Source organism: Sus scrofa, chromosome X (genome assembly GCF_054392235.1).
Source record: "Sus scrofa isolate SSC_HxYL_T2T_F1_AM1 chromosome X, Sscrofa_HxYL_maternal_Yorkshire_Landrace_v2.0, whole genome shotgun sequence".
Taxonomy (NCBI): Eukaryota; Metazoa; Chordata; class Mammalia; order Artiodactyla; family Suidae; genus Sus; species Sus scrofa.
Window position 1 is genome coordinate 97,848,123 of NC_139401.1, and position 25,413 is coordinate 97,873,535.

Below are 25,413 nucleotides of genomic sequence, written 5' to 3' on the forward strand. Positions count from 1 at the left end.
ACTGCTGTGGCTCAGGTCACTGCTGTGGCTTCCACATGTCACAGGCATGACCGATAAATTAATTTATCAAAATAAAAATAAAGGAGTTCCTGTCGTGGTACAGTGGTTAACAAATCTGACTAGGAACCATGAGATTGCAGGTTCGATCCCTGGCCTTGCTCAGTGGGTTAAGGATCTGGCGTTGCTGTGAGCTGTGGTGAAGATCGCAGATGCGGCTCGGATCCCACGTTGCTGTGGCTCTGGTGTAGGCCGGCGGCTATAGCTCCGATTAGACACCTAGCCTGGGAACCTCCATATGCCGCAGGAGTGGCCCTAGAAAAGGCAGAAAGACAAAAATAAAAAAATAAAAAAAAAAAAAAAAAAGCTCTAGCTGAACAAGGATAAAATGGGTCAGAATCTCATTTTTTTAAAATTTAGAACTATGGAAAGTATCAGACAAGAGATAGAAACATAGAAATATTTCCAGAAATATGGAAAGAATCAGACTCAAAGCAGAAATTTGGAATCAGACTACAGGCAGAGGAAGTTAATATGAAGAGGAGAAACATGAAGCAGAATTAAGGAAGCAAGTCAAAATTAAGAATAAGCTAAAACAGTAAGGCAGAAAAAGAGGTAAAGAAACCAAAAGAAAGTTAAAAAAAAAAAAAGAAATAGACAAAAGGAGACTAGCTGAGTTATGTTTATACAACATTACATTCAGAGGTCCCTAAAAATGACTTTAAAACAACTTTTAAATGCCAATTTCTCAGGGAGTTTCTGTCATGGCTCAGTGGAAATGAATCTGCCTAGCATCCATGAGGATGCAGGTTCGATCTCTGGCCTCACTCAGTGGGTTAAGGATCAAAAGTTGCCATGAGCTGTAGTGTAGGTCACAGATGTGGCTCGGATCTGGTGTTGCTGTGGCTGTGGCTGGAAGCTACAGCTCTGATTCGACCCCTAGCCTGGGAACCTTCGTATGCTGCAGTACAACCCTAAAATAAATAAATAAATAAATAAATAAATAAATAATAAATAAATAAATTCCAATTTCCGTAGGTTCAGTGCCATGATAATACACGTATTAGATTTCCACAAGATGCCATTTCTCTTTTGGCCACAAAGATCCTTACAATTCCCCACTTCTCTGTGTTAGCTTTTGTTGAGAGTGGAGTGAGCACCACGAGGGAAGACCATGCCCAATCACAAAGGATCCCTGGAGTCACTAACACCCAAAACACCGGAGAGATTAGATCCCACGTGGCATTCTTTACAGTCATATGTCATCACGTTCTTCATCTGAGAATAAAAAAATTTATCTGAAGAGTTCTTTCCCCAGAAATGCTGAAAATTAATGACACTGTAAAGACCCCCCTTTACTGATTAATTCTTTTAAACATGTGTAACTACTATATTCAAGACAGAAAAACGGAAAAACAATGACGAAAAAAACCAAGTCATTCTTGTAAAAGAGCTATCTTTACCCAAAGAAGATTTTTTTTTAAAGTCTGCATTTCCTGACATGGACAGATGTCCAAAGATAATATATACTTAAGAGAAAACAGCAAATTCTAAGATTATGTGTGTGTATCCCATTTTTGTAAAACAAGTAAGTTTAACATATTTTTTGTATACGTTTGGAAAAAAGGCTGAAAAGACAAATAGCAAACTGTTCTCTCCAGATGGAATGATAGATGTATGTACGTGTGTGAGGTTCACGTGTGTATGGTTTCTCCTTACATGTGTGTATTCACGTGTGTATGGTTTTTATAATTTTTTTTAAAAAGCAACTACCATCACCACCTCTAAAGAAACATATTTACAGACAAATGAACACCTCTCCAAAGATTCTGTGTGATAATTTCAGGAAATTAATATCTGTCAGCCTAAACACAAAGGAATCTTGAGTCATAAAAAAATGGTATGATTATTTCAAAACTTTATATAGTATTTATCTTTGTTTCTTATTTTATATTATTTTTAAAGGTATAAATTAGTTCTGGCATAAGAGACAATACTCAAATAACAATAATATTTCAATTAATACCAAAGGAAGCAATGGATTTGAGAACGAAGGTTCTATCACGGTCTGATTTTGCAAGTTACAACTTTGGTCCAAACTAAATACAGTCAACTCTAGGTTATCTGTGTAGTGAAAGGGAAGCAGAGTTATATAAATAATAGAAAATAATTGCGTACCAAATTTGGATTTACATTTAAATAAATCTCATTCTGATGATCTTAAAAATCATTCCATAAAATAGTGAAACCGGAGTTCCCGTCGTGGCGCAGTGGTTAACGAATCCGACTAGGAACCATGAGGTTGCGGGTTCGGTCCCTGCCCTTGCTCAGTGGGTTAACGATCCGGCATTGCCGTGAGCTGTGGTGTAGGTTGCAGACGCGGCTCGGATCCTGTGTTGCTGTGGCTCTGGCGTAGGCCGGTGGCTACAGCTCCGATTCAACCCCTAGCCTGGGAACCTCCATATGCCGCGGGAGCGGCCCAAGAAATAGCAACAACAACAACAACAACAACAACAAAAAGACAAAAGACAAAAAAAAAAAAAATAGTGAAACCATCCTTTAAAAGAAGCTACTAGACAATTTTCCTATCCTGTCTCTGATCAACAACTGTGTATCTTACTCCATACTAGGAATGGACATCAATACTTTCTCAGACTCATACAAAAGATGAGATTGATAACAAGCAAGCTTCTCTTAAAACTTGCTAGTGTTACTTAGGGTAAAGAATAATCCCAAGTGGCTATAAAGTTATAGATACGGTACCTGAAAACTGCCTTATAAGGCTGATTTGTGAGATGAAGAAATGAGCAAGTAAATACACTTGGGGAGAAGGAAAGGTGAGTGGGGGAAAAAACAACTCTGGGTTGGGGTATGGAGTTGAGACCTGTTGATGGGGAGGTGGGTAAGTACATAAGGTTGTGGTGGATGGAATTAGCTAGTTGCAAAGGTACCAGTTTGCAGGAAGGAATGTGAGGACTTAGATAGGGAGGGAGGGAGGGAGTTATGGTAGTCACCAAAGAGCCTGCAAATTCATATTTCAAAGACTCAACCCACAACTGAAAGAATCAATTTTTTGTTCAGTATTTTATAAGGGAAACTATGTGTTATATTTTTTTTTTTTTGCTAATATGGTCACTATAGTTCTCAAGCCATACCCTTCATCATGTTCATGAGTACACAGTAGGAACTCAGTTAAACGTGGGTGATGCAAAAGATGGTGTACATCTCTGTTTAGGAATAATTATTCTAAACTTAAAAGAGCTTGACTTTTAGTTTATACCAGGTTTGAAGAAAGATTCATTTCAGCCCTAAGTAAACTTTTTAAAGAAAAAAAACAAATGAGACTTCCTTAAAGTGGAGTCTGACTTAAATGGTGGTTTAAGTAGCAACTGACCTCTAACCACCCAGCTGCTCACAATAGCTAAAAGGCAATGGGTAACCAAGTCTTCTTTAACCTACCACCTAACTAGCACCTAACCAGCAGAAACAAATTTAGGATATGTCTATACAAACTCTTATAATCAGTTTTTGGAGAGGATTAACTTTAATACAGGTCAAACCTTAAATTAACTTTTAGAGAATAAAACTCTATGAATCCCAATGCACTAGGTGACTTTAAATGGTATGATCAATACTAAAAATCCTTAAGTTTCAAAGTTGATAAGATTTGATAGCAGCTTTGATTATAGTCGCCTCAAAGAAGTAATATCAATGATATTAACTATCACATTCTACTCTTTGGCCATCGTCAATATTGATGTACCTATTGGATACTCTGATGGGAGATGATCAAAACCTAATTAGACAGTCCTACGAGCTAAGGAATACAACCTACTTATTGCTTGTTATGCAGTAGATTTCCAAGGAGCATCCAAACACATTCCAGTAATTCTAAAATCTTACTAGATGCAACAGGCATTGCTCCACCGGCTCCAGGGAATTTTAATCCAAATCCCAAAGTTGTACCACCAAGTGTTCCAGTCGAAGTTGTCGGGGAACCAACTGCAGAGAACAACATAATATTACCTATTACTCTTTTAATCAAAAACAGTGAAAATTTCATATAGAGCCATTTTCATCTGAGGGGTCCTTTAGTAACTTTGGCTAAACTTCAGATAACTATGATCAATCCATTTATATGAAAAGTCCAAAAAAAGCACAGAGACAGAAAATAGATTAGTCTGAGGCTAGGATATCTTATGGGGGTGATAAAAATGTTCTAGAACTGAATTATAGTGATAGTTTCACAATTCAATAAACTTATTAAAATAAATCACTGAATTAGGAGTTCCATCATGGCTCAGTGGAAACAAATCCGACTAGTATCTATGAGGATACAGGTTGGATCCCTGGCCTTACTCAGTGGGCTAAGGATCCAGCTTTGTTGCGAGCTGTGGTGTAGGTCGAAGATGAGGCTCGGATTCCAAGTTGCTGTGGCTGTGGTGTAGGCCGGCAGCTACAGTTCCCATTTGACCCCTAGCCTGGGAACCTCCATATGCCATATGCCATGGGTGCAGCCCTAAAAGACCAAAAAAAAAAAAATCACTGAATTATATAATTAAAATAAGTAAATTTTATGACATGTAAATTATACCTCATTAAAGTTAACTTAAAAATACTGAGGTCAAGATTTCTTTTCATTTTGTAGGCAAGGACATCAAAGAGAGGAAGGAAAAAAAAGCCTGCCAAAGGCCACAAGTCAAGCCTTTGATTAAAAATGGAATTCATTCAATAGTTTTAACTCCCAACCTCAGACATGGTCATTTTCACAAATCTGTTATACTTGAGAAAGCTAATGCTTACATATATCAAAATGTTTCCAGAATCTCAGTTACGTCTCAAGATTGGAACTGTCTCTACTTGGAAGTAAATACAACTCCACAATGGTAATCAGCAATTTCAACTAACATTCACCTATGCCAACTGCACAAGAGGATGGGAATGGTAGGCCACCATTCTGCATGCTTGACTTGGCATCAGCCATTCCTGGTAAGTTTTATTCGGAGGAATGGTGACAGTCTCACAATAACAGGGCTTTGGGAGGACCAGATTACTGCTAGGATTACAATAATGAAATCTAATGATAAACATCATGGCACTGTTGAAAGGGCTCAAGAGCACAAGCTGCTTATACGGACCTGTCAGAAAGAACTGCCTAAAGATACATGACAGAATTCAATATCCTCAACATCTGCTATTACTCTACTAATGGAAAATGTGTAGCAAAGAAGTTGAGGTTACAAGATAGTTAATGTTCTGCTTCTCATTTCAAAGCACCCAGATGTTCATCTTCAAGGGCAAAGAACAGGAGACATCATACAGTGTCAACTAAAGCTCAAAACTACAGCTGGTCCTTTTGTCATGTAACAGTTCTGATAGGTAAAATTTAAGGACCACAAACTTGGTCTATATAGAAGAATAAAACCCATCAAGGCTCCAACATTTATTTCCCATTGTATCTTTTTTTTTTTTTTTTGGTCTTTTTAGGGCTGCACTCGCAGCATATGGAGTTTCTCAGGCTAGGAGTTGAATTGGAGCTGTAGTTGCTACACCACAGCCACAGCAACATGGCATCTGAGCCATGTCTGCAACCTACACCACAGCTCACGGCAACACCGGATCCTTAGCTCACTGAGAGAGGCCAGGGATCAAACCCGAATCCTCATGGATGCTAGTCAGGTTCATTAACCACTGTGCCACGACGGGAACTCCTCCCATTGTATCTTATTCACATGGATAATAAGACTTCTTCCCTTCAGACGTACTTGGCAAATCTCCCACTCTTCCTACTCCCATTAGCTTCAAGTTGTTTCAAAACATTACGATGTTAATGAATAATATGCTTAAAATTATCACATTAAGCTGTAATAATCATGTTAATATAAAATTCACAGCAAAAGCCATGACAATTAGGTTCTTAAGCAAAGCTACTATTGATATGAGCAGTTATAGATGGGATCAAGCATAATAATTTATGAGATGTAGGAAATCCATAGCTTATACTGGCAAGATGAGTTAAGTAGCCTGACGTGAAATAATGGTATTTTCTTTGCAACCAGTAACTTACATGAGATCCCAGTAGCAGCAGTGGAGGATGAAGCATTTGAAAATGAGGTAAACAGCATGGTGCTTGACCTAGTAGTGGCAACAGCAGTAGATGCTGGATCCAAACCTAAATTTAATTGACAGACAACTATGTCAGTAAAAAGAATTTTAACAAGTAAAACACCATTATAACAGATTTCACTTATATGGAAAAACAAAAACAAAGCAAGAAAAATCAAGTGCCCTGATATTTAATAAATATGACATAGTAAAAGCCTGATTAAAAAAAAAACAATTCATTTGTACTGCTTAGTATGGCCAGCCTCCTAGCACCATCATAAGAAATTCTACTTGACTAAAAAAGTAAGCAACATAGGACAGGGATCCACTTCCAGAATTGTGATATAAGAAATCCTAGGGACTCACTCCCCAGTGAAGCAACCATAACTGGTTTATATATATATAAACCAGTTATGGTAAATATAATAATAATAATAATATAATAATATATAATAGTATTATACATAATATTATTATATATAATAATATCATATAATATAATAATAATATATATATTTAAATTGAAATCTCTGGAAATTGTCCTGAAGGTATACCCCAAATAAAGAAAGCTTTATTCAAGAAAATCTGCTAAAATTCAGTATTACCCATGAGAGTTCTGTGGCATAAACAAAATGCACTCTGTTCCTTCTTTCCATTGCCTTGCTAACCTTGAGAGAAGCTACACTCTAGGCAGGAGCAGCCAAGAAGCCTGGACTCCCTCTTCCCTCAGCTCCCAACCAAGGAATACAGTATCTCTTTAGAAGGAGAGGCAGCCAGCATTTCTCATCACCTCCCAAACGTAATTAAAGGGCTGTACAATCAGCACCTAGTGAGTACCTGATGAGTACAGCCAGGGGTTAAGGGGGGCTCCCTTCCTTCAGTCAGCCCCCACTCATAGGGCAGAGGCTCTACACCAGGCGCAATAGGCTGAAAATGCTAGAGCCCCAGTAATCACTCTGATTGCTTTGTCCTAGCTCCCTCACCGGGCTGAGGTTGAATGCCCGAAGAGATAAGCAAGAAGAACAGAGGCAACCGTCACTGCCCAGCACCCAAAGCATTGGTTCAAAGATTTTACCCAGGGATAAAGGGAGCACATAAGAACAGAGAGTTCCCAAGCTATGCAGCTATGTCCAAAAGAACTGACTTTATCTGAAAAAGAATGAGAGGAAGTTTAAGCCAAAGGACTCTCTCTCAAAAAAAAAAAAAAAAAAAATAGAGGTTTTGGTGGTAAACAATTAACAGGAAGTAAGTAGCTTCATGAGAGCAGTAATTTAGGCTGCAGGCCAGCTAGGTTAGCAGAGATAACCAAGGAAAGAGAAGGCTGAAGAGCTCTCCTGAGGATCAGAAGAATTAAGTACTGATACATGCTACACCACGGATAAATTCTGAAAGTATTATGCTAAATGAAAGAAGCCAGACACAGAAGGCCACATGTTCTATGATTCCATTAATATGAAATGCCCAGAATAGGCAAATTCATAAAGAGAAAGTATATTAGTGGCTGCCAGGAGCTAGGAGGAGGGGGTAGTATGGAGGGACTGCTAAAGGCAACAGGATTTCTTTGGGGGGCTATGAAAATGGTCTGGAATTACATAGTGAGGACAGCTGCACACCTTGAATACGTTTTTAAAAAAAAATACTGAAATTTACACTTTAAAAGGGTGACGTTTAAGATATGAATGATATTTAAAAACCACGTGTTCCTCTCAGTAGAAGCAGAAACGGCATTTGAGAAAATCCAAAACCCTTTCATGAGGAAAACACTCAACAAACTAGAAAGAGAAAGAAACTTCCTCAACATGATAAAGGGCATTCATGAAAAACCCACAGCTAACATGCTTACAGCGAAAGACTGAATACTTTCCCACTGCCATCAAAAACAAAAAAAGAGGATGTCTGCTCTTGTCACTTCAACAACACATTGGAAGTTTTAGCCAGGGCAATCAGGCAAGAAAATGAATAAAGGACACTCGATTGAAAAGGAAGAAGTAAAATTATCTCTATTAACAGATGACATGATCATGAATACAGAAAATTCCAAGGGATCCATAAAAGATCTATTAGAACAAAACAAATTCTGTGAGTTCCCATCGTGCCTCAGCGGAAATGAATCCGACTAGGAACCATGAGGTTTTGAGTTCGATCCCTGGACTCGCTCAGTGGATTAAGGATCTAGCGTTGCCGTGAGCTGTGGTGTAGGTCACAGACGCAGCTCGGATCCTGAGTTGCTGTGGCTGTGGTGTAGGCCGTCAGCTACAACTCTGATTTGACCCCTAGCCTGGGAATCTCCATATGCTGTGGGTGCGGCCCTAAAAAGACAAAAGACAAAAAAAAAAAAAAATCTGCAAAGTTGCAGGCTAGAAGATCAATATAAAAATAAATTACAATTCTCTACGTAAGCAATGAACAATCCAAAAATGAAATTAAGAATATAATTCCACTTACTATTGTTCGAAAGGAATCAAATAGTTAAGAACAAATCTAACAAAAGAAGTGCAAGGCTTGTATCCAGAAAACACAAGACATTATTGTAAGAAATTAAAAATACCCTAAATAAATGGAAAGACCTCATGTTCCCGGATCAGAAAATTTTATATTGTTAAGATGGTATGGAAGACAGAAAAGTGGTCCCCAAAGATGGCCACAGCCGAATACCCAGATTCTGTGAATATGATATCTTACTTGACAAAAGAGACTTTACAGATGAGATCAAGGTTAACTAACTTGATATGTGGAAATTATCCTAGATTATCCAGGTAAGCAAAACCTAAGGATATGAAATCCTTAAAAGTAAATATTCTTTCTAGGCTGTGGTCAGAGGAAGACAAGAACTATAAAAGACTGGTCAGAAACATTCAAAGTTGTTGATACAAATAGCCATTCAACACTTGAAATCATAATCAATGTCCTTAGTCATTAGGGAATTGGAAAACAAAACCACAATGAGAAACTACTTCATATGTACCAAAATGACTATAATCAAAAAGACAGATAATTTCAAGTGTTGGCAAAGATATGGAGAAATTGGAAACCTCATGCAACGCTGAGGGCAATATAATACAGTATAATCTCTTTAGAAAACCGTATGGCCCTTCTTCAAAGTGTTAAACATAAAACTACCATATGACCCAGTAATTCCACTCCTAGGTATACAAACAAAAGAAATAATATATACCCAAACTAAAACATGTACACGAATGTTCACTGCAGCAAAATTCCTAACAGAAAAAGGTGGAAGGAAAACATCCAAATGAATATCAATTAATGAATGGATGAATCAAATGGGATACATTAATACAATGGAATTTTATTTGGCCATCAAAAGGAAGAGGAGTACTGATACATACTAAAACATGGATGAGCTTTGAAAACATTAAGCTAAGTAAAAGAAGCTAATCACAAAATACCATATATGTATATGATTCTATTTATATGAAATGTCCAGAACAGAGAAATCTATAGAGACAGAAAGCAGATTCATGGTTGCCAAAACTGGGGTGAGGAGAGAATGGACGGTGACAGTTAATGGGTATGCAGTTTCTTCATTGGGTGATGAAAATGTTCTAAAATCGACTTGGGTGATGGCTGCACAACTATAGTAAAAACCAATTAATTATACACTTTAAATGGGTAAATTGTATGATATGGGAAATATACAATAATGAGTCTACGAAAAAAATTTTAAAATAGAAGTCTGGAATAAAGTTTCAGAAAACAGATTACCTGGCCTCTTTAAAATTTAAAATAGGAGTTCCTGGAGTTCCCGTCGTGGCTCAGTGGTTAACAAATCCAACTAGGAACCATGGGGTGGCCGGTTCGATCCCTGACCTCGCTCAGTGGGTTAAATGAGCTGTGGTGGAGGTGGCAGATTGACTCAGATCTGGCGTTGCTGTGGCTGTGGTGTAGGCTGGCGGCTCCAGCTCTGATTAGACCCCTATCCTGGGAACCTCCATATGCCGCAGGTGCGGCCCTAAAAAGACAAAAAAAATAAATAAAATTTAAAATAAAAACTATAAAAGAAATAAGGCTATAAGAAATTAAGTACATAAAGACACATATAAGATTAATAGGTTAACAACTGAAAACAAAGTTTAGCCTTAAAAGTTTATCTCTTCACGGCACAATGTAGTAAATGCTCAATAAAAGTTTCTGCTGAATTAAACCAACTTTTTCCAGATTCCAATAGATAATGACAGATATTCTTCTTCCTTTTCAAAAGGAAAAAGTGCTTAACAAGTAACTGCATCTGAATCTATTGCCACCCTCATACAGCTGTGAACAATTCATGGCAATATATGATGTTAGACTCTGAAAAACATCTAAGGACATTAGGGGTGGAGGGGATAGGTCCTGGGAAAGAATTGGGAACATTACCACGTATCTCCAACTATTTAAAATGTGTATCATGAGGGAGTTCCCGTCATGGCTCAGTGGTTAACGAACCCGACTAGTCTCCAAGAGGACACAGGCTCGATCCCTGGCCTTGCTCCATGGGTTAAGGATCCGGTGTTGCTGTGAGCTGTGGTGTAGGTCACAGACACGGCTCAGATCCTACATTGCTATGGCTGTGATGTAGGCCAGCAGCTACAGCTCTGATTCAACCCCTAGACTGGGAATCTCCATATGCCATGGGTGTGGCCCTAAAAAAAGACAAAGGACCAAAAAAAAAAAATTAAAAGGTATATCATGGACTATCCCTATGTTTCATTTAAGAGAAGCACCAATAAATAACCAAATACAGCAAAGGTGTTTTAATATTTATAATTCACTATCTACCAGCGAGACTAAATTTTCATCATGGGTTTAATGGCTACTGTAATTTTTTTATTCAAAATTGTCTACTCAGGAGTTCCCATCGTAGCTCAGTGGAAACGAATCTGACTAAGAACCACGAGGTTGCGGATTCGATCCCTGTCCTTGCTCAGTGAGTTAAGGACCTGGCATTGCCGTGAACTGTGGTGTAGGTCACAGATGTGGCTCGGATCCTGTGTGGCTGCAGCTGTAGCTCTGATCCAACCCCTAGCCTGGGAACCTCCATTTGCCATGGGTGTGGCCCTAAAAAGCAAATAAATAAATAAAAATAAGAAAGTTGCAATTCTCACTTAAAATAAAAAAAAAATTGTCTACTCACATCATCTGCCCATTTTCTCATTGGAGTATAGTCTCCTCAGCATTGATTTTTATTTTTATTTTTTTGCTTTTTAGGGCCACACCTGCAGCATATGCAAGTTCTCAGGTGAATTGGAGCTGTAGCCAAGGGCCTATGCCACAGCCACAGCAACTCAGGATCTGAGCCGCATGCAACCTATACCACAGTTCCTAGCCACCTATGGCCCAGCCACAGCAACGCCCGATCCTTACCCACTGTGGGATGCCAGGGATCAAACCTGCAACCTCATGGTTCCTAGTCAGCTTCGTTTCGGTTGCACCACAACAGGAACTCCTCTTACAAATTTTCAGTAAAAATGTATATCAAGGCTATTTAGTCAAATACTGCAAATATTTCCCCAACCTTAGTCTGTTATTTACTTTTTAAATTTTGTTTGTATTTTTTATGTAATCAAATCTTTCCATTATTTTCTCCTTTGTGGTTTATGTGTCTATATCATGTTTCAAAATTCCCTCTTAAATATATAGAAGGTGTTCAACTTTACTTTTAGGGGAAATCACAAGTCATAACTACACTGAGAGCAATTTTACTAATAGATGGGTTGGGGAGGGAAACTAGGAGTTCCCATTGTGGCTCAGCGGGTTAACTAGCATCCATGAGGATGCTGGTTCAATCCCTGGTCTTGCTCAATGGGTTAAGGATCCAATGCTGTAGGTCGCAGATGTGGCTTGGATCTGGTGTTGCTGTGGCTGGGGCGTAGGCCGGCTCTGATTCGACCCCTAGCCTGGGAACTTCCATATGCTGAGGTGCGGCCTTAAAAAAGAAAAAAAACAAACAAAAACCTAGTAACACATTCTGTTAAGGACACTGGGAAGAAATGGGTAGGCTCCAAGATTTCTAATGGGATGTATATTGGGATAACGCCTATGGAAAACAAGTGGCTAATGTTTTAAAAATGATAAATGCATCCTCTTTTGAATACTTCTTCAAGTATACTTCCAGTAATACTTCTGGAAATTCATCCACAAAGATGTACATGTTAAATGATATCCATTGCACCGCTGTTTGTATTAGCAAAAGAGGAAACAACCCAAACACCCATCAGCAAGGCACTAGACAATAATTTATAGCATATCTATATACCATGGTATTCTGTGATGCTATAAAAAATATGAGGAAGCTCTCCATATACTGATTCATGTGAAAAGAGCTACAAAATCTTTGAAATAAGTGCATAAAAAGTTGTAAGTTTAAAAAGTAAGGTATAGACTAGTGTGTAGATTATACTATCATTCATATTTAAAAAGGTAGAGGGCTAAGAATATATATATTTGTATTTGCTAGCAAACCCATGAAGAAACTCTGGAAGGATACATACAATGACAGTGGTTAGCTGAACCAAGGGGGCGGGGGAGGGAGGAGGGAGTAATACAGGGTAGATGGGGGCCAGCTTACCTGTTTATACTATTTTACAGTCTTATTTTTGAACCCATTTGACTGACTATATTATATATTTTTAAATTATACTTAAGTAATTGTTCCTCTCTGCAACCCAAGGAATATTATTTACCCATTTTCGTATTCACCCATGCTTTTTAAATATTTATGGTTTCATTTTCTACCTTTAATTCACCTAGTATTTCTTTCAGTTAATCTTTTTAGGCAAAACATAATCCCTTTCCCCCTAAATCACCCAGCTAGCCAGCTATTGAAATTTATTTATTCACTACTCCATCCTCTCTCTCCAGATTGGAAATGTCATCTTCATAAGCCCAGGTTTGTTCCTGTACTTTAAAATTTTTTCACTGATTTTTCTTTCTATCCCTGCTCCATAAGAGAGTTTCAATTACTGAAGCACTAGAATTCATTTATTTTTAAGTGAAATATTTTTAACTTACAGTTAGAGAATAAACTTATATTTTCATGTATTTTTCTACAAGTACTCTACCATCCCTTTCCTTAAAAAAACAAAAGACATGATTAGTCTCATGCCTTTAGCTCCTATTTATTTATTTATTGTCTTTTTGCCTCCAGCAGCATATGGAGGTTCCCAGGCCAGGGGTCTAATCAGAGCTGTAGCCCTTGGCCTACACCACAGCCACAGCCACAGCCACAGCCACACCGGATCCGAGCCACATCTGCGACCTACACCACAGCTCATGGCAATGCTGGATCCTTAACCCACTGACTGAGGCCAGGGATCGAACCTGAAACCTCATGGTTCCTAGACGGATTTGTTAACCACTGAGCCACGACAGGAACTCCAAACCCCCATTTAAACTTGAGAATCTTATGAAGTCCCTCCTTTTCCTTCCCCCAAAGATTCCCACTGTGGTTTCACAAGAATTACATTAAATGTGTAGGTTAATTTGGAGCTAAATGACATTCTTATACTATTGAGCCTATGTATTCTTCATTTATTCTGACTTCTTTTACATTCCTCAGTAAAATTTTGTGGTTACCTTCCTATAGGTCATGCACATTTTTAAAGTTCATTTCTAAGTATTTCATACTTCTGGTGGAAACCGTTAATGGGAACTTCCTCCATTATATTTCCCAATTACTATAGTTTAAACATGGGAAAGCTATTGATTTTGCATTATTTATTTTGTAACTGGTCACATTACTGAAACATCTTCATGAGCACTAATTAAATTTACCGTTGATTTATGCCCATATTTTAAAATCTTGATCATCTGTCTCAGATACTGGCATAATTTCAGGGGCCTGATCTAAAAATCACATACCCAGAGGTAACTAAGGAAGCAAATGCCATTTAACATGATTTGCTTTTAGGCTAAAGGAATCTTACTCTTAAATAAGGAAGGGTTTAAAAGACAAAGTCTCATTTTCCTAATTATAGGACTAGAGCAGGGTTTTTCAACATTGCACTACTGACATTTGGGGACAGATAATTCTTTGCGTAGATAATGAAACCTCCATCAAAACCCTTAAATGGAGGGGTTTGGAGAGCTTCTAGGTTGGCAAGCACATGGAGATACTAGGAGGGTGACATGCATGGAGAAGACTTGGAAGAGCTGGGCTTCTCCCCCATACTTTACCCTATGTATCTCTTCTATTTGGCTCTCCCTAAATTGTATCATTTATAATGAACTGGGAATTGGGAGCCACATGTTTCCCAGAATCCTGCGAGCTATTCAAGCAAATCATCCAACTTAGGGAGGGAGGGATTATGGGAACCCTCAGTTTATAGCCAGTTGGTCAGAAATACAGGTGACACCTGAAGTAGGGGTCAGTCTTGAGGAATTGTACCCTTACCCTGTGGGGTCTGTGCTAGCTCCAGGTGGTAGGCATCATAACTGAATTGTAGGACACCCAGAAGGTGTCTGGAGAGTTGGCGAATTGGTTGGTGTGGAAAGAACCTCCATGTATCTGGTGTCAGAAGTGTTATGTGTCAAAGACAACAAAATTTTCCTTTATGTGCCCTGAAAAGTATTTAGCAGCATCCCTGGACTCTACCCCCAGATGCCAGTAACACTTACCCAGTCTGGACAACCAAAAATGTCTCCAGATACTGCCAAATATTGTCTAGGAGAAAGGGCAAAAATTGCCTCCAGCTGAAAACCACTGGACTAGAAATAGGGTTCCATATCATAATTTTCTCCATCTAGTGCTCTAAGGATAACAAAGTCAGCCTAATTCCTTAATGTTTAGGAACATAGGGAAATGTCAACTATCTTAACAAACTGTTGGCCCTAGAAAATAGGCAGGATTTTTTTTTAACAGAATGGGGGAATGTGGCTACATACTACAAGATAGTGGGGCCTGCTATAATAACAAAATGGTGATACTAGAAGAAGAAAGAACAGATCAATAAAAGAGAATAGGAAATCCAGAAGCAGAACCAAGCATATAAAATAATTTGGTGTAGGAGAAAGGCAAACTCTCAAATCAATAAGGGAAGAATTTAATGAAATACAATGGTTTAACTCACTAATCATTTAGGGGGAAAAAAGATTCCTAAAAAAACATAATAGAATTCTAAAAAATGTTGAAGTAATCAATAGACAGTCAGAAAATTCCTAAAAATATAAACTATAAAAGAACAAAAAGAATTAAGAATCTTAAGATGAAAAAGGTCTATACAAATAAGTCCACAGAGAGAAACTCATAAGAGATTTGACAACATAAAAATTAAAATCTTAAGGATTTCCATTTCTAGGAAAATGTATTTTTCCCTATTATTCTCGCTACATACAGTTAAAACCTCTGGACAATACAAAACGCTGAAAGGTGGAAAGAAGAAGGCAAACTAGCTGAGACCCAAGGAACATTATGGTAATGAGTTCCACAGGTTTTCTTTTTGCCTTGTATTTCCCAGGCTTAGAGTTAAAGAGGCTGGCCAGCCAGAAACACCAATGGATATATACCAAACCAAACAAAACCCAACAAAAGCCTGCAATCTAGACAAAAGACAAAGAAAAGGGCAGACCAACAAGACAGAAAACTTGTAGATGATAACCACCATACTATAACTAAACATCACAGGAAAAAAAACGTGGTCCCACTCCTCACCTATACCAGAGAACAACAGCAAGTGAGGAGCCTAAACTTCCACCTTCCTGAGGCTCATATGAGGTGTCCCAGTACCCTAGTCAGATGGTAACTGAGAAGATCAAGTAGGGAGTCAGGATGTTATCCCTGCCAGCAGTTAATGAACAATATCTTCCCATTGCCAGTGGAAACCACATCAGAAGCAGGAACTCCCACCCCCGTCCAGCAGTAACAAGGAGACTCTTGCCCTGGGTAGCAATGGAGACCAACTGGGGAAAATGAAGTTCTATTCCACATAACAGCAAACAAGGTGACACCCTTCTTTCCTATGCAAGAGAAATGTCAAATAAAGCCAGCTAAAACAAAAGTCTTGAATTTGATTTAGAGTCTCATAATACAATATGAAAAGAATGTGACTGGGTCACTTTTCTGTACAGCAGATATTGGCACAACATTATAAATCCACTATACTTTAATTTTTTATAAAGTTAAAAAAAATTTTTAAAGGAAAATGTCCAGGGAGTTTCCGTCGTGGCTCAGCAGAAACGAATCCAACTAGGAACCATGAGGTAGCGGTTCGATCCCTGGCCTCGCTCAGTGGGTTAAGGATCCAGCGTTACTGTGAGCTGTGGTGTAGGTCATAGCTCCAATTAGACCCCTGGCCTGGGAACCTCCATATGCCATGGGTGTGGCCCTAAAAAGACAAAAGACAAAAAAAAAAAAAAAAAAAAGCCAAAGAAAGGGAAAATGTCCAGGCTTCAATTAAAAAAATCACTCATCCTACCAAGAACTAGAAAGATCTCAAGCTGAATTTAAAAAGACATTATCAAGATAACAGAAACATTAGAATTATCTGATGACTATTTTAAAGCATCCATGTTAAAAATGCATCAAAATGAAATTATAAACACATCTCAAACACATGAAAAAATAGCTTAGCAAAAAAAAAAAAAAAGAGAGAGAAAGAAAAGAAATTAAAATCTCTACAAAGACACAGAGGATATAAAGAAGAACCAAGTAGAAATCTGAGATAACCAGATAACCAATAACCAAAATGCAAAGCTAAGTGAAAGGACTCAGCAGCAGAATGGAGGGGATAGAGACAAGAAACAATGAACATGACAACACAATAATAGGAATCATACCAAGACACTTAATAATTAAACTTCTGAAAACTAAAGACAAAGAAATATTGAAAGTAGTGAGAGGAGTCCCATTGTGGCTCAGCGGGTGAAGAACCGGGAATAGTCTCCGTGAGGGTGCCGGTCCAATCCCTGGCCTCACTCAGTGGATTAAGAATCCGATATTGCTACAAGCTGAGGTGCAAAGGTCGCAGACACGGCTGGGATCTGGCAATGCTATGGCATAGGCCGGCAGCTGCAGCTCCGATTCGGCCCCTAGCCTGAGAAATCCAATATGCCGCAGGTGTGGCCCTAAAAAGAAAAAATAAATAAAATGGAAGTATTTGCTTAAAAAAAAAGAAGAAGAACACGAGAAAAAGGCACTGCCACAAGCTGCAGCATAGATTGCAGATGTAATCTGGCATTGCTGTGGCTGTGGCTGTGCCCTGCAGCTATAGCTCTGATTTGACCCCTAGCCTGGGAACTTCCATATGTCACAGATGTGGCTGTAAAAAGAAAAAAAGAAAGTAGCAAGGAAAAACTGGCATCCGACCTATAGTGGAAAAATTATTTTAAGGACAAATAGTTAACACAAACTGAGATCCATCCAGACCATGGAATACTATGCAGCAATAAAATAAACAACTGACACACACAACAATATGGCTCATTACAGAGAAATATACTGAGTAAAAAAAGCCATTCCCAAAAGATTATAAACTTTTTTTTTTTTTGGCTGCACCCGAGGCATATGGAGGTTCCCAGGCTAGAAGTCTAATTGGAGCTGTAGCTGCCAAGCCTACGCCAGAGCCACAGCAATGCAGGATTTGAGCTGTGTCTGCAACCTACACCACGGCTCACGGCAACGCCAGATCCTTAACCCACTGAGCAAGGGCAGGGATCGAACCCGCAACCTCATGGTTCTTAGTCGGATTCGTTACCCACTGAGCCACGACGGGAACTCCCCATAACATTTTTTTAATTCATCTTTTTTTTTTTTTTTTTTTTTTGCTTTTTTGCTTTTTAGGGCTGCACTTGTGGCATATGGAGGTTCCCAGGCTAGGGGTCGAATCAGGGCTGTAGCTGCTGGCCTACACCATAGCCACAGCAATGGAGGATCTGAGCCACATCTGTGACCTATACCACAGCCCACAGCAATGCCGGATCCCCAACCCACGGATTGAGGCCAGGGATTGAATCCGAAACCTCATGGTTCCTAGTCAGATTCGTTTCTGCTGCGCCACAATGGGAACTCCTATAAAACTTTTTTAAGTGACAAAATTATAACAATAGAGAACAGATCAATGGTTTCCAGGGTTAAATATAGTGTGGGAGTAGAAGAGAAGTAGGTGTGCAATGAAAGGGCAAAATGAGGGACGCAGTGGTGAGAGAATTATTCACCACTGATAATCAACATCCTGGTTGTGACATTGTACTATAGTAATACAAGATGTCACCTCCAAGAGAAAACAAAGAATATGTGGGATCTCTGTATTTTTTTCTTATAAATGCATGAGAATCTATAATTCTGTCAAACTTAAAAGCTTAATTTAAAGATTAAAACATTTTAATATCTATAAAACTCTAAGAAAAATAAAACCGTAACAAACTGGGGGAAATACTTCTTTTTTGAGGGAGGAGAAAATTACATCTTTCTTTTCCCTACCATCTAGCAGAAATTGAGTACTTTCTTCAATTATGAAGGTAGGCAACAAACCCCATAGGTTAGCAGTACCTGTGACTTTGTCACCAACAGAAATCACAGGTCTGAAAATATTTCTTATACAAATATCAAAGCGTTAAGATACTGAAACCACATATAAATGAGATAAAGATGGGCACCATATTAGAAAACTGAGCAAAAGATATAAAAAGGGAATTCATTCTCATTCTCTCTCTCTCTCTCACACACACACAACACAGATATAATTAATCAATAAATAATTTGAAGGGAAGTCAGCCTTACTAATAATTAAGGAAATGTAAAGGAACATGATGCTATGATACTATTCTCACTGTTCAACTACCGAAGCTTAAAAAATAAACAAAAAGGATAATATCCAACATATGTAACACTGCAGGGAAATGTATATTTTCATAAAAACAACAAAGATTACTAACACTTATTTACTGAGTACCTATCACATACACACCAAACAAGGTTCTAAGCATTTTATTTATATTAACTGAGTGACCTAATCCTCACAACAAGGTAAAGGGTTGAACACTTATCGAGAAGCAAACCAAACACTGAGAGGTTAGAGCAATTTGTCCTACGTCAGGGAACTAGTAAATAACAGAGCCAAGAGTCAAACTTTTATTTCCCAGTTGTTTTTTGATAACAGATAGGTATTATTTGTAATACCAAAAATTCATTTTGTATACAATTAAAATGATGCCCCCTCAAGATAGTGACTAAATATTCTAACATTATAATTATTTTAATGCTCCTCTTCATTTCTGTGTCCTATAATGCCATTAACAGCCAATCAAAATTGGTTATATTATCACTACTACAAATTATAAATAAGTTAGTTCTCTCTTATCCATAATTTAAAAAATATTTTACCTTTTTGGCTGTTTCCGAAAGCTCTGAAATCATTACTATACTGTGTAATATAATAATATATACCATAAAATCAAATGTATCCAATATCTCACTCGGTATCTTCCCCAAGTTCTAAAATATCTGAGGCATCCATAATAAAACTGAGCTTATATGCTTATAAATCAGTACCCTTTATTAACTGCATTTTGCCTTAGCAAGATCCTTTACAAATGCCTTCTCATTAATGTTCAGTATAGGTTAAATGTATTTTACTGAATCTTACCTATTTAGAAACCGGTAACCCATGCATGTAAGATGCCTCTACCAGCCAAAATATTTTACCAGTCCCCAATGATGCCACATTAACTCACTTATTATTGCACTGTTATTTTAGTATTCTCTAAGATTTTATACTCCAAAAATATTCTTTCCTGTTCTATTTCATCTCCTGATAAATTTCATTTTGGAAGTTTTATTTTAAAAAAGGAAAACAGAACATACCAACAGATTGTAAACAAAAACATACTTGCTAAACACAAGTACTAAACAGTTGAGGAAAACATTTCAGTGTAACTCTATTATTACTAGAGACCAGTTTATCTAGACTACTCAGAAGGTTGTCACTTTTCCCCAAAGAGTATTTGGTTCTAAACCTAAAACTGCAAAACCAGAAGGAGCAGCTTAGATTTAATTTCTATCACCTTCATCAATAACACTAACCTCCAACAACAGAGTTAAATCACATTCGGATAAATGTATCAAATAAGATTCTCAAAATCAGGAGTTCCCATTGTGGCTCAGTGGTTAACAAACCCGACTAGCATCCATGAGGAGGGAGGTCTGATCCTTGATCTTGCTCAGTGGGTTAAGTATCCGGTGTTGCCATGAGCTGTGGTGTAGGTCACAGATGCAGCTCAGATCTGACCATGCTGTGGCTGTGGTGTAGGCCGGCCGCTACAGCTCTGATTTGACCCCTAGCCTGGGAACCTCCATATGCAGCACACGCAGCCCTAAACAAACAAACAAACAAACAAAAAAAGAATCTCAAAATCAACCTTTAATACTGTGCTTCCCCGTTACAGAACAGAGTTCAAACCTTACCAGTGGATGGCAAAAAGGAGCAACTGATTGTGTAGCAACTGTTTCACTAGATGCACGAGTAGCAGTAGTGAGGGATAATCTTGCAAATGTGCTGGTTGAGCTGCATTCCCCATCAAGACAGTATTGAAACTGGTGCACCCAGTCTGAGGTGCACTTTCACCACTGGATCAGAATACTGTTGCAGTTGCAGACTGAGTAACAGAGCTGGTAGCAGAACCAAAAGCAAAAGGAGTGATACCATCATCTGGTGTGATTGGACACTGCTTGTTACAGCATTAGTAAGGGTGTTGGTACCCAGCCCAAAGCATCTCTAATCACTGTAGGTTGTGTGAAAGCCATGTTACCCAAGTTTAACTTTTGTGCATTTATTGTAAACAGAAAAAGGAAAAAAAATCAATATAATAGTTCTCTGACACATTAAATAGCAGCTAGATAACATAGCTCTTGTCAAACTGTGTTTTAAATATGAACACTTTGCAAGATTTTATTCTGTGGGTTATTTCATCTCAGTACAGAAAGAAAAATAACCAGATATTAATATAGGAATACATGCACAGAGCTCCCTTTTTGCTCATTCATAGATAAAGGTTTCCTAACCTGGTCTACTTTAAGGAGAAAAAAGTCTTAAAAGGTTTTGACGGGGAAGGAGTAGTTCAGAAAATTTTATTTTCAGTAGAGACAACAGAACTTACATTTCTATCAGCCTGGCAGACTTCATTAAAAACCATAGTTTTTTGTTCTAGACACAATCACAAAGTCACACAAGAGGCATCCCTTTAATAGAGTTTCCAGAAATTTTTAAATGTATTTCATGACCCATGAAAAAAGCACTTCAATATTTAAATTATCCACCCTAGGAAAGGTTATTTAACACTCAATTACAAGTTATTAGATAACTAACACCATAGGGGAAAATTCCAGAGGGAATACTCCAGCTTTCATCAGGCTATCAGGTGTTACTGAAAGAAATGGCTGGATCCAACTGAATTTAACATAGAAGGACATTTTCAAAATGCTCCCTTTAAAAATTCTGAGATGCATGAAGGAAAAACGTATACCCAAGGTCATTACAATGATCAATAGACAAAGATCTCTCTAGAGAAAGACACTTAATAAGCAAGCAGCCTAATTTCAAGATGATATATGTTCAAAACCCAGTGAGTACTCTTCCTATGGCTCACATAAAATGAAGGGATACCACTGATCAGAATTCAATGTGCCTTGTGTCTCAAATCAGCAACAGCTTCAATTTTATAAGACCATCTTGGGAATAAGTGGCATAATTCCTAATAATTGACTTAGAAAGACCATACTATCTCTTTACCCTTTCCATGCTTTGAATGGAAAGTTTGTCTTTGAAAGATGATTACCTTTGTAGGCACTAAAAGAATCAAACCATACTGCTCTTACCCTAAGGAAAATCCAGTTCCTACCGGGACAGGAGTTGATGCAACTTGGTGCTCCAAAGCTGAATCATGTATTCTGCCTAGCTGGAGCTGTGTTAATGAATGAGAACAGGCCAGTAGAAGAGGTACTTCTAAATGGTTGGGACAGAGTCCCCAAATTCAACCCTCCTATACAAGGTGTGAAGAAAGTAAACTATACCTGAAGCAGTTGTCTTTGCAGAGCCAAAAGTGAACCAACCTATAGGGGTACCAGTTCCTCCGAAAATAAACCAGCCCTGACTCCAAACTCTAAATGGGGGTGAGAGAGAAATGGAAAAAGAAAATCAAGAGATCTCAACAAGACTTCTAAGTCACCATGGTAGATAGAAGCCACACTGGAATCTCTCTCTTCTACTCCAATCTCCAAGAAATATCAGTTAAAAAGCACTTAATAAATACATTTTTTTTTAAAAAAATGCAAAGCAGAGTTTTCAAAGAAGACAAATTTCCAGGTACCAGACAGGAAATTCATATCTATGAGCAGAAGCTAAAACTGCCCAAGCCCAAGGGGGTGACTTGAATGAGATATCTGCTCTAAAAGCAGGAACTATGCTAGATTGTGGGTAAATTTGAGGCTAACAGGGTAAGGGCATAGTCTCCTCAATCTCCAGAGACCTAGTGAAGCTTAAATCTCAGAAACCTCTACAGAAGAATGGAAAAGGCAATGGAGACAGGCAAGCACCCCAAGCTGGTACAAAAAATATGCATAGGTGGCTCGAATTCAATCTACCTTTGTGATACAGAAATTTCAAACTAAGATGTTAACATAAAAACTAGTTAGGAGCTGATGAAACTTTCAGGGCCCAGGCAGCTAGTCCACAACATCACTTAGCAGAGATACCTCCACTTCCTAGGTCACACCCATGATCCTTAAAAAAAAAGCCCCCAGAAAATCAAAACTCAAAGATAAGAATTACGAAACATCTCCCACGTTGCTGTGGCTGTGGCGTAGGCCAGCAGCTGCAGCTCGGACCCTCCATATGCCGCAGGTGCGGCCCTAAAAGACAAAAGACAAAAAAAAAAAAAAAAAAAGAAGAACTTGGAGTTCCCATTGTGGCTCAGCACTCAGTGGTTAACAAATCCAACTAGCATCCAAGAGGATGCAGGTTCGATCCCTGGCCTCAGTCAGTTGGTTAAGGATCCAGTGTTGCTGTGAGCTGTGGTGGAGGTCACAGACTCAGCTTGGATCCCACATTGCTGTGGCTCTGGCGTACGCCAGTGGCTACAGCTCGGATTGGACCCCTAGCTTGGGAACCTCCATCTGCAATGGGTGTGGCCCTAAAAAGACAAAAAGAAAAAAAAAGAATTATGAAACATCTAAGTAAGCAGTCTATAAGCCTGAAAATTGAGGAATTAGAGATAATAGAGCAATATGAATGGCACATTAAAATGTTTTATACGTTCAAAGAGCTCAATAAATAAATAACATACACAAAGCAAACAAGTGACTGTGAAAAAGAACAGAGGACAAATCCAAGAAATGGATATAGTATTAGAAATAAAAGAGGTTCAAGCGATAGATTTAAATAGTAGACTAGACACAACTGAGGAGGAAAAAAATCGTGGAACAGGAAGAAAGAACAGAAAAAAAATCTGCCAGAACACAGGGCAGATAAAGTGATGAGAAAGCACAGAGAAAGATAAGGAGAAAATAAAAAAGAAGTTTCGATATATATCCAGAAGGAATGTCAGGAGGGAAAAAAATAGAATGGCAGAGACAATATTCAGGGTTAATAAATGAGTTTGCTAGAACTAAAGAGAAATGAGTCCTCATATTTAAAGCCACCAAATGCAAGCAGGCAATTCCTCCCACCACCATTCTCACACACACACACACACACACACACACACACACACACACACACACACACACACTTTATATTGAAATCCTAGACTATCAAGTGTAGAGAACAAATCTGAAAGTTATCAGAGAGGAAAAAAAAAAGGATTTACCTAATAAGGAGTAACAACCAGGTTGACAGCAGGCTCTTCGTTAGCAACAGTAAATGTTAGAAGATGGAATAATATCTTTAAATATCCCTTAAAATGTTAAGGGAAAATCATTGTGTACTTATAATTCTATCCCAGTCAAGATTCATAAAATGAGATGTGACTAACAATCAGTTTTTACACAATAGCTCTGAAAGGCAATTCTAAGAAATCAGTTTCAAAAATATTTCATCAAAGTTAAGAGCCCCATTACTTTATGCAGCAGCAAAAAGGAAAAAAAAAAAAAACCACAACACCAACCTGTCAATTTTTCTTATTACTTACATTTTTTACACTTTTTGAAAGAGCTCCTTTCAATGTAGACGTAGATTTTACTCAAACATGCATACATTAGGAAAAAAATATTCAGAATCCAATTTTCAAGTCAAATTTCTTGAAGTCTTCTGTGGCACCAGGAGCACTGTAGCTGCAGCAATTCTTAAAAGAACTCATAAGAACGAAAAGCCACTTTTGCTATGCTTTCAAGCCAGCTTTGCAAATATGTCTCCCACTTCAGCATAATCAATACCTAAACCTGATTAACCATCTTTTCCATTTGTTCCCCACAACCACTGCTTACTAGGAGTTAAAGGTGATCCCCTATGTCTCTGGGATTTTAACCCAAGCCACCCGTTATGCAGGTTTTGATCCTAGGCATTTTGATATTACATGTGCATATGGAAACAACTATGATGTCACAACTGCCATCTGGCCAAAGAGGATTGTAAGATACTATCAACTCTTAAGACTCATTTCAATCTCAGAGACCGTAAACTATGAAAACCTGTACCTCTCTAAACTGATGAAATAGTATCTTGAGTAGTGTTAGTGTCATGGTTATAAGTGAACACCTCCCCAAGAGTAAATCTGAAGAACAATATTTATCTAAATGTGTCAATTATGACATGCTTATTTTAAAGTTATACACATCTTAAAACTGGAACATCTTAAAAACGTGAACTGAAAATGCTGATTTCAATAGTGTAGTAACTCAGTCCTGGCAGGCATAGAAAGGGAGGCATTCTGGGCAGAATAAGAGCCCTTGCTATAGTTAGTCTTATATTCCCAAGGATACCACACTCCTGAGGTTGTAAATGTTATGTTATTATAAATATTATATAAATTATATATTATATTATATATTTTATATTTATGACATTCAATTATATGATGATATTAAAAATGTCTACAGAAAAACCATTGTTGTCAAAACATGGTTCTGATACTGTCACATAAATTGATATTTTCAGAATTAGGTACTGTCATCAATGTCGCAGAGCAGGCCAAAGGAGAAACTTCTGGTAGCCATCAAAAGGTGGAATTTTTTTTCCTGTGTCCTTGCATTGGTGGACTTTCTAGTCTTTTGGAAGTAATTTAAAGAATCTCCCTCTTATTAAGAATCCACCTGTCAGAGTGGAGCAGTGGCACAGTGGGTTAAGGATCCGGTGTAGACTGCTGTGGCTCAGATTCCATCCCTAGGCC

At 38.1% G+C, this 25,413-nt stretch overlaps 1 protein-coding gene across 20 annotated transcripts in view; it reads right to left on the bottom strand.

The window, feature by feature from the left end:
* The window catches only part of NUP62CL (nucleoporin 62 C-terminal like), a 79,543-nt gene that overhangs the window by 45,500 nt on the left and 8,630 nt on the right, over positions 1-25,413 (bottom strand). For 7 of the 20 annotated variants that reach the window (XM_013983740.3, XM_085008110.1, XM_013983737.3 and 4 more), the window contains 3 exons: positions 24,217-24,379; positions 6,065-6,169; positions 3,901-3,999 (listed from right to left, as the gene is read on the bottom strand). In XM_013983740.3, the coding sequence (XP_013839194.1) occupies positions 3,901-3,999; positions 6,065-6,169; positions 24,217-24,283 (271 nt within the window). In that variant the 5' untranslated portion in view covers positions 24,284-24,379. Of the gene's footprint in view, positions 1-3,900; positions 4,000-6,064; positions 6,170-20,497; positions 20,702-22,102; positions 22,192-24,216; positions 24,380-25,413 lie in introns of all 20 variants that reach the window. The other 13 variants (XM_005654285.4, XM_005654288.4, XM_085008119.1 and 10 more) reach the window with 5 other exon arrangements.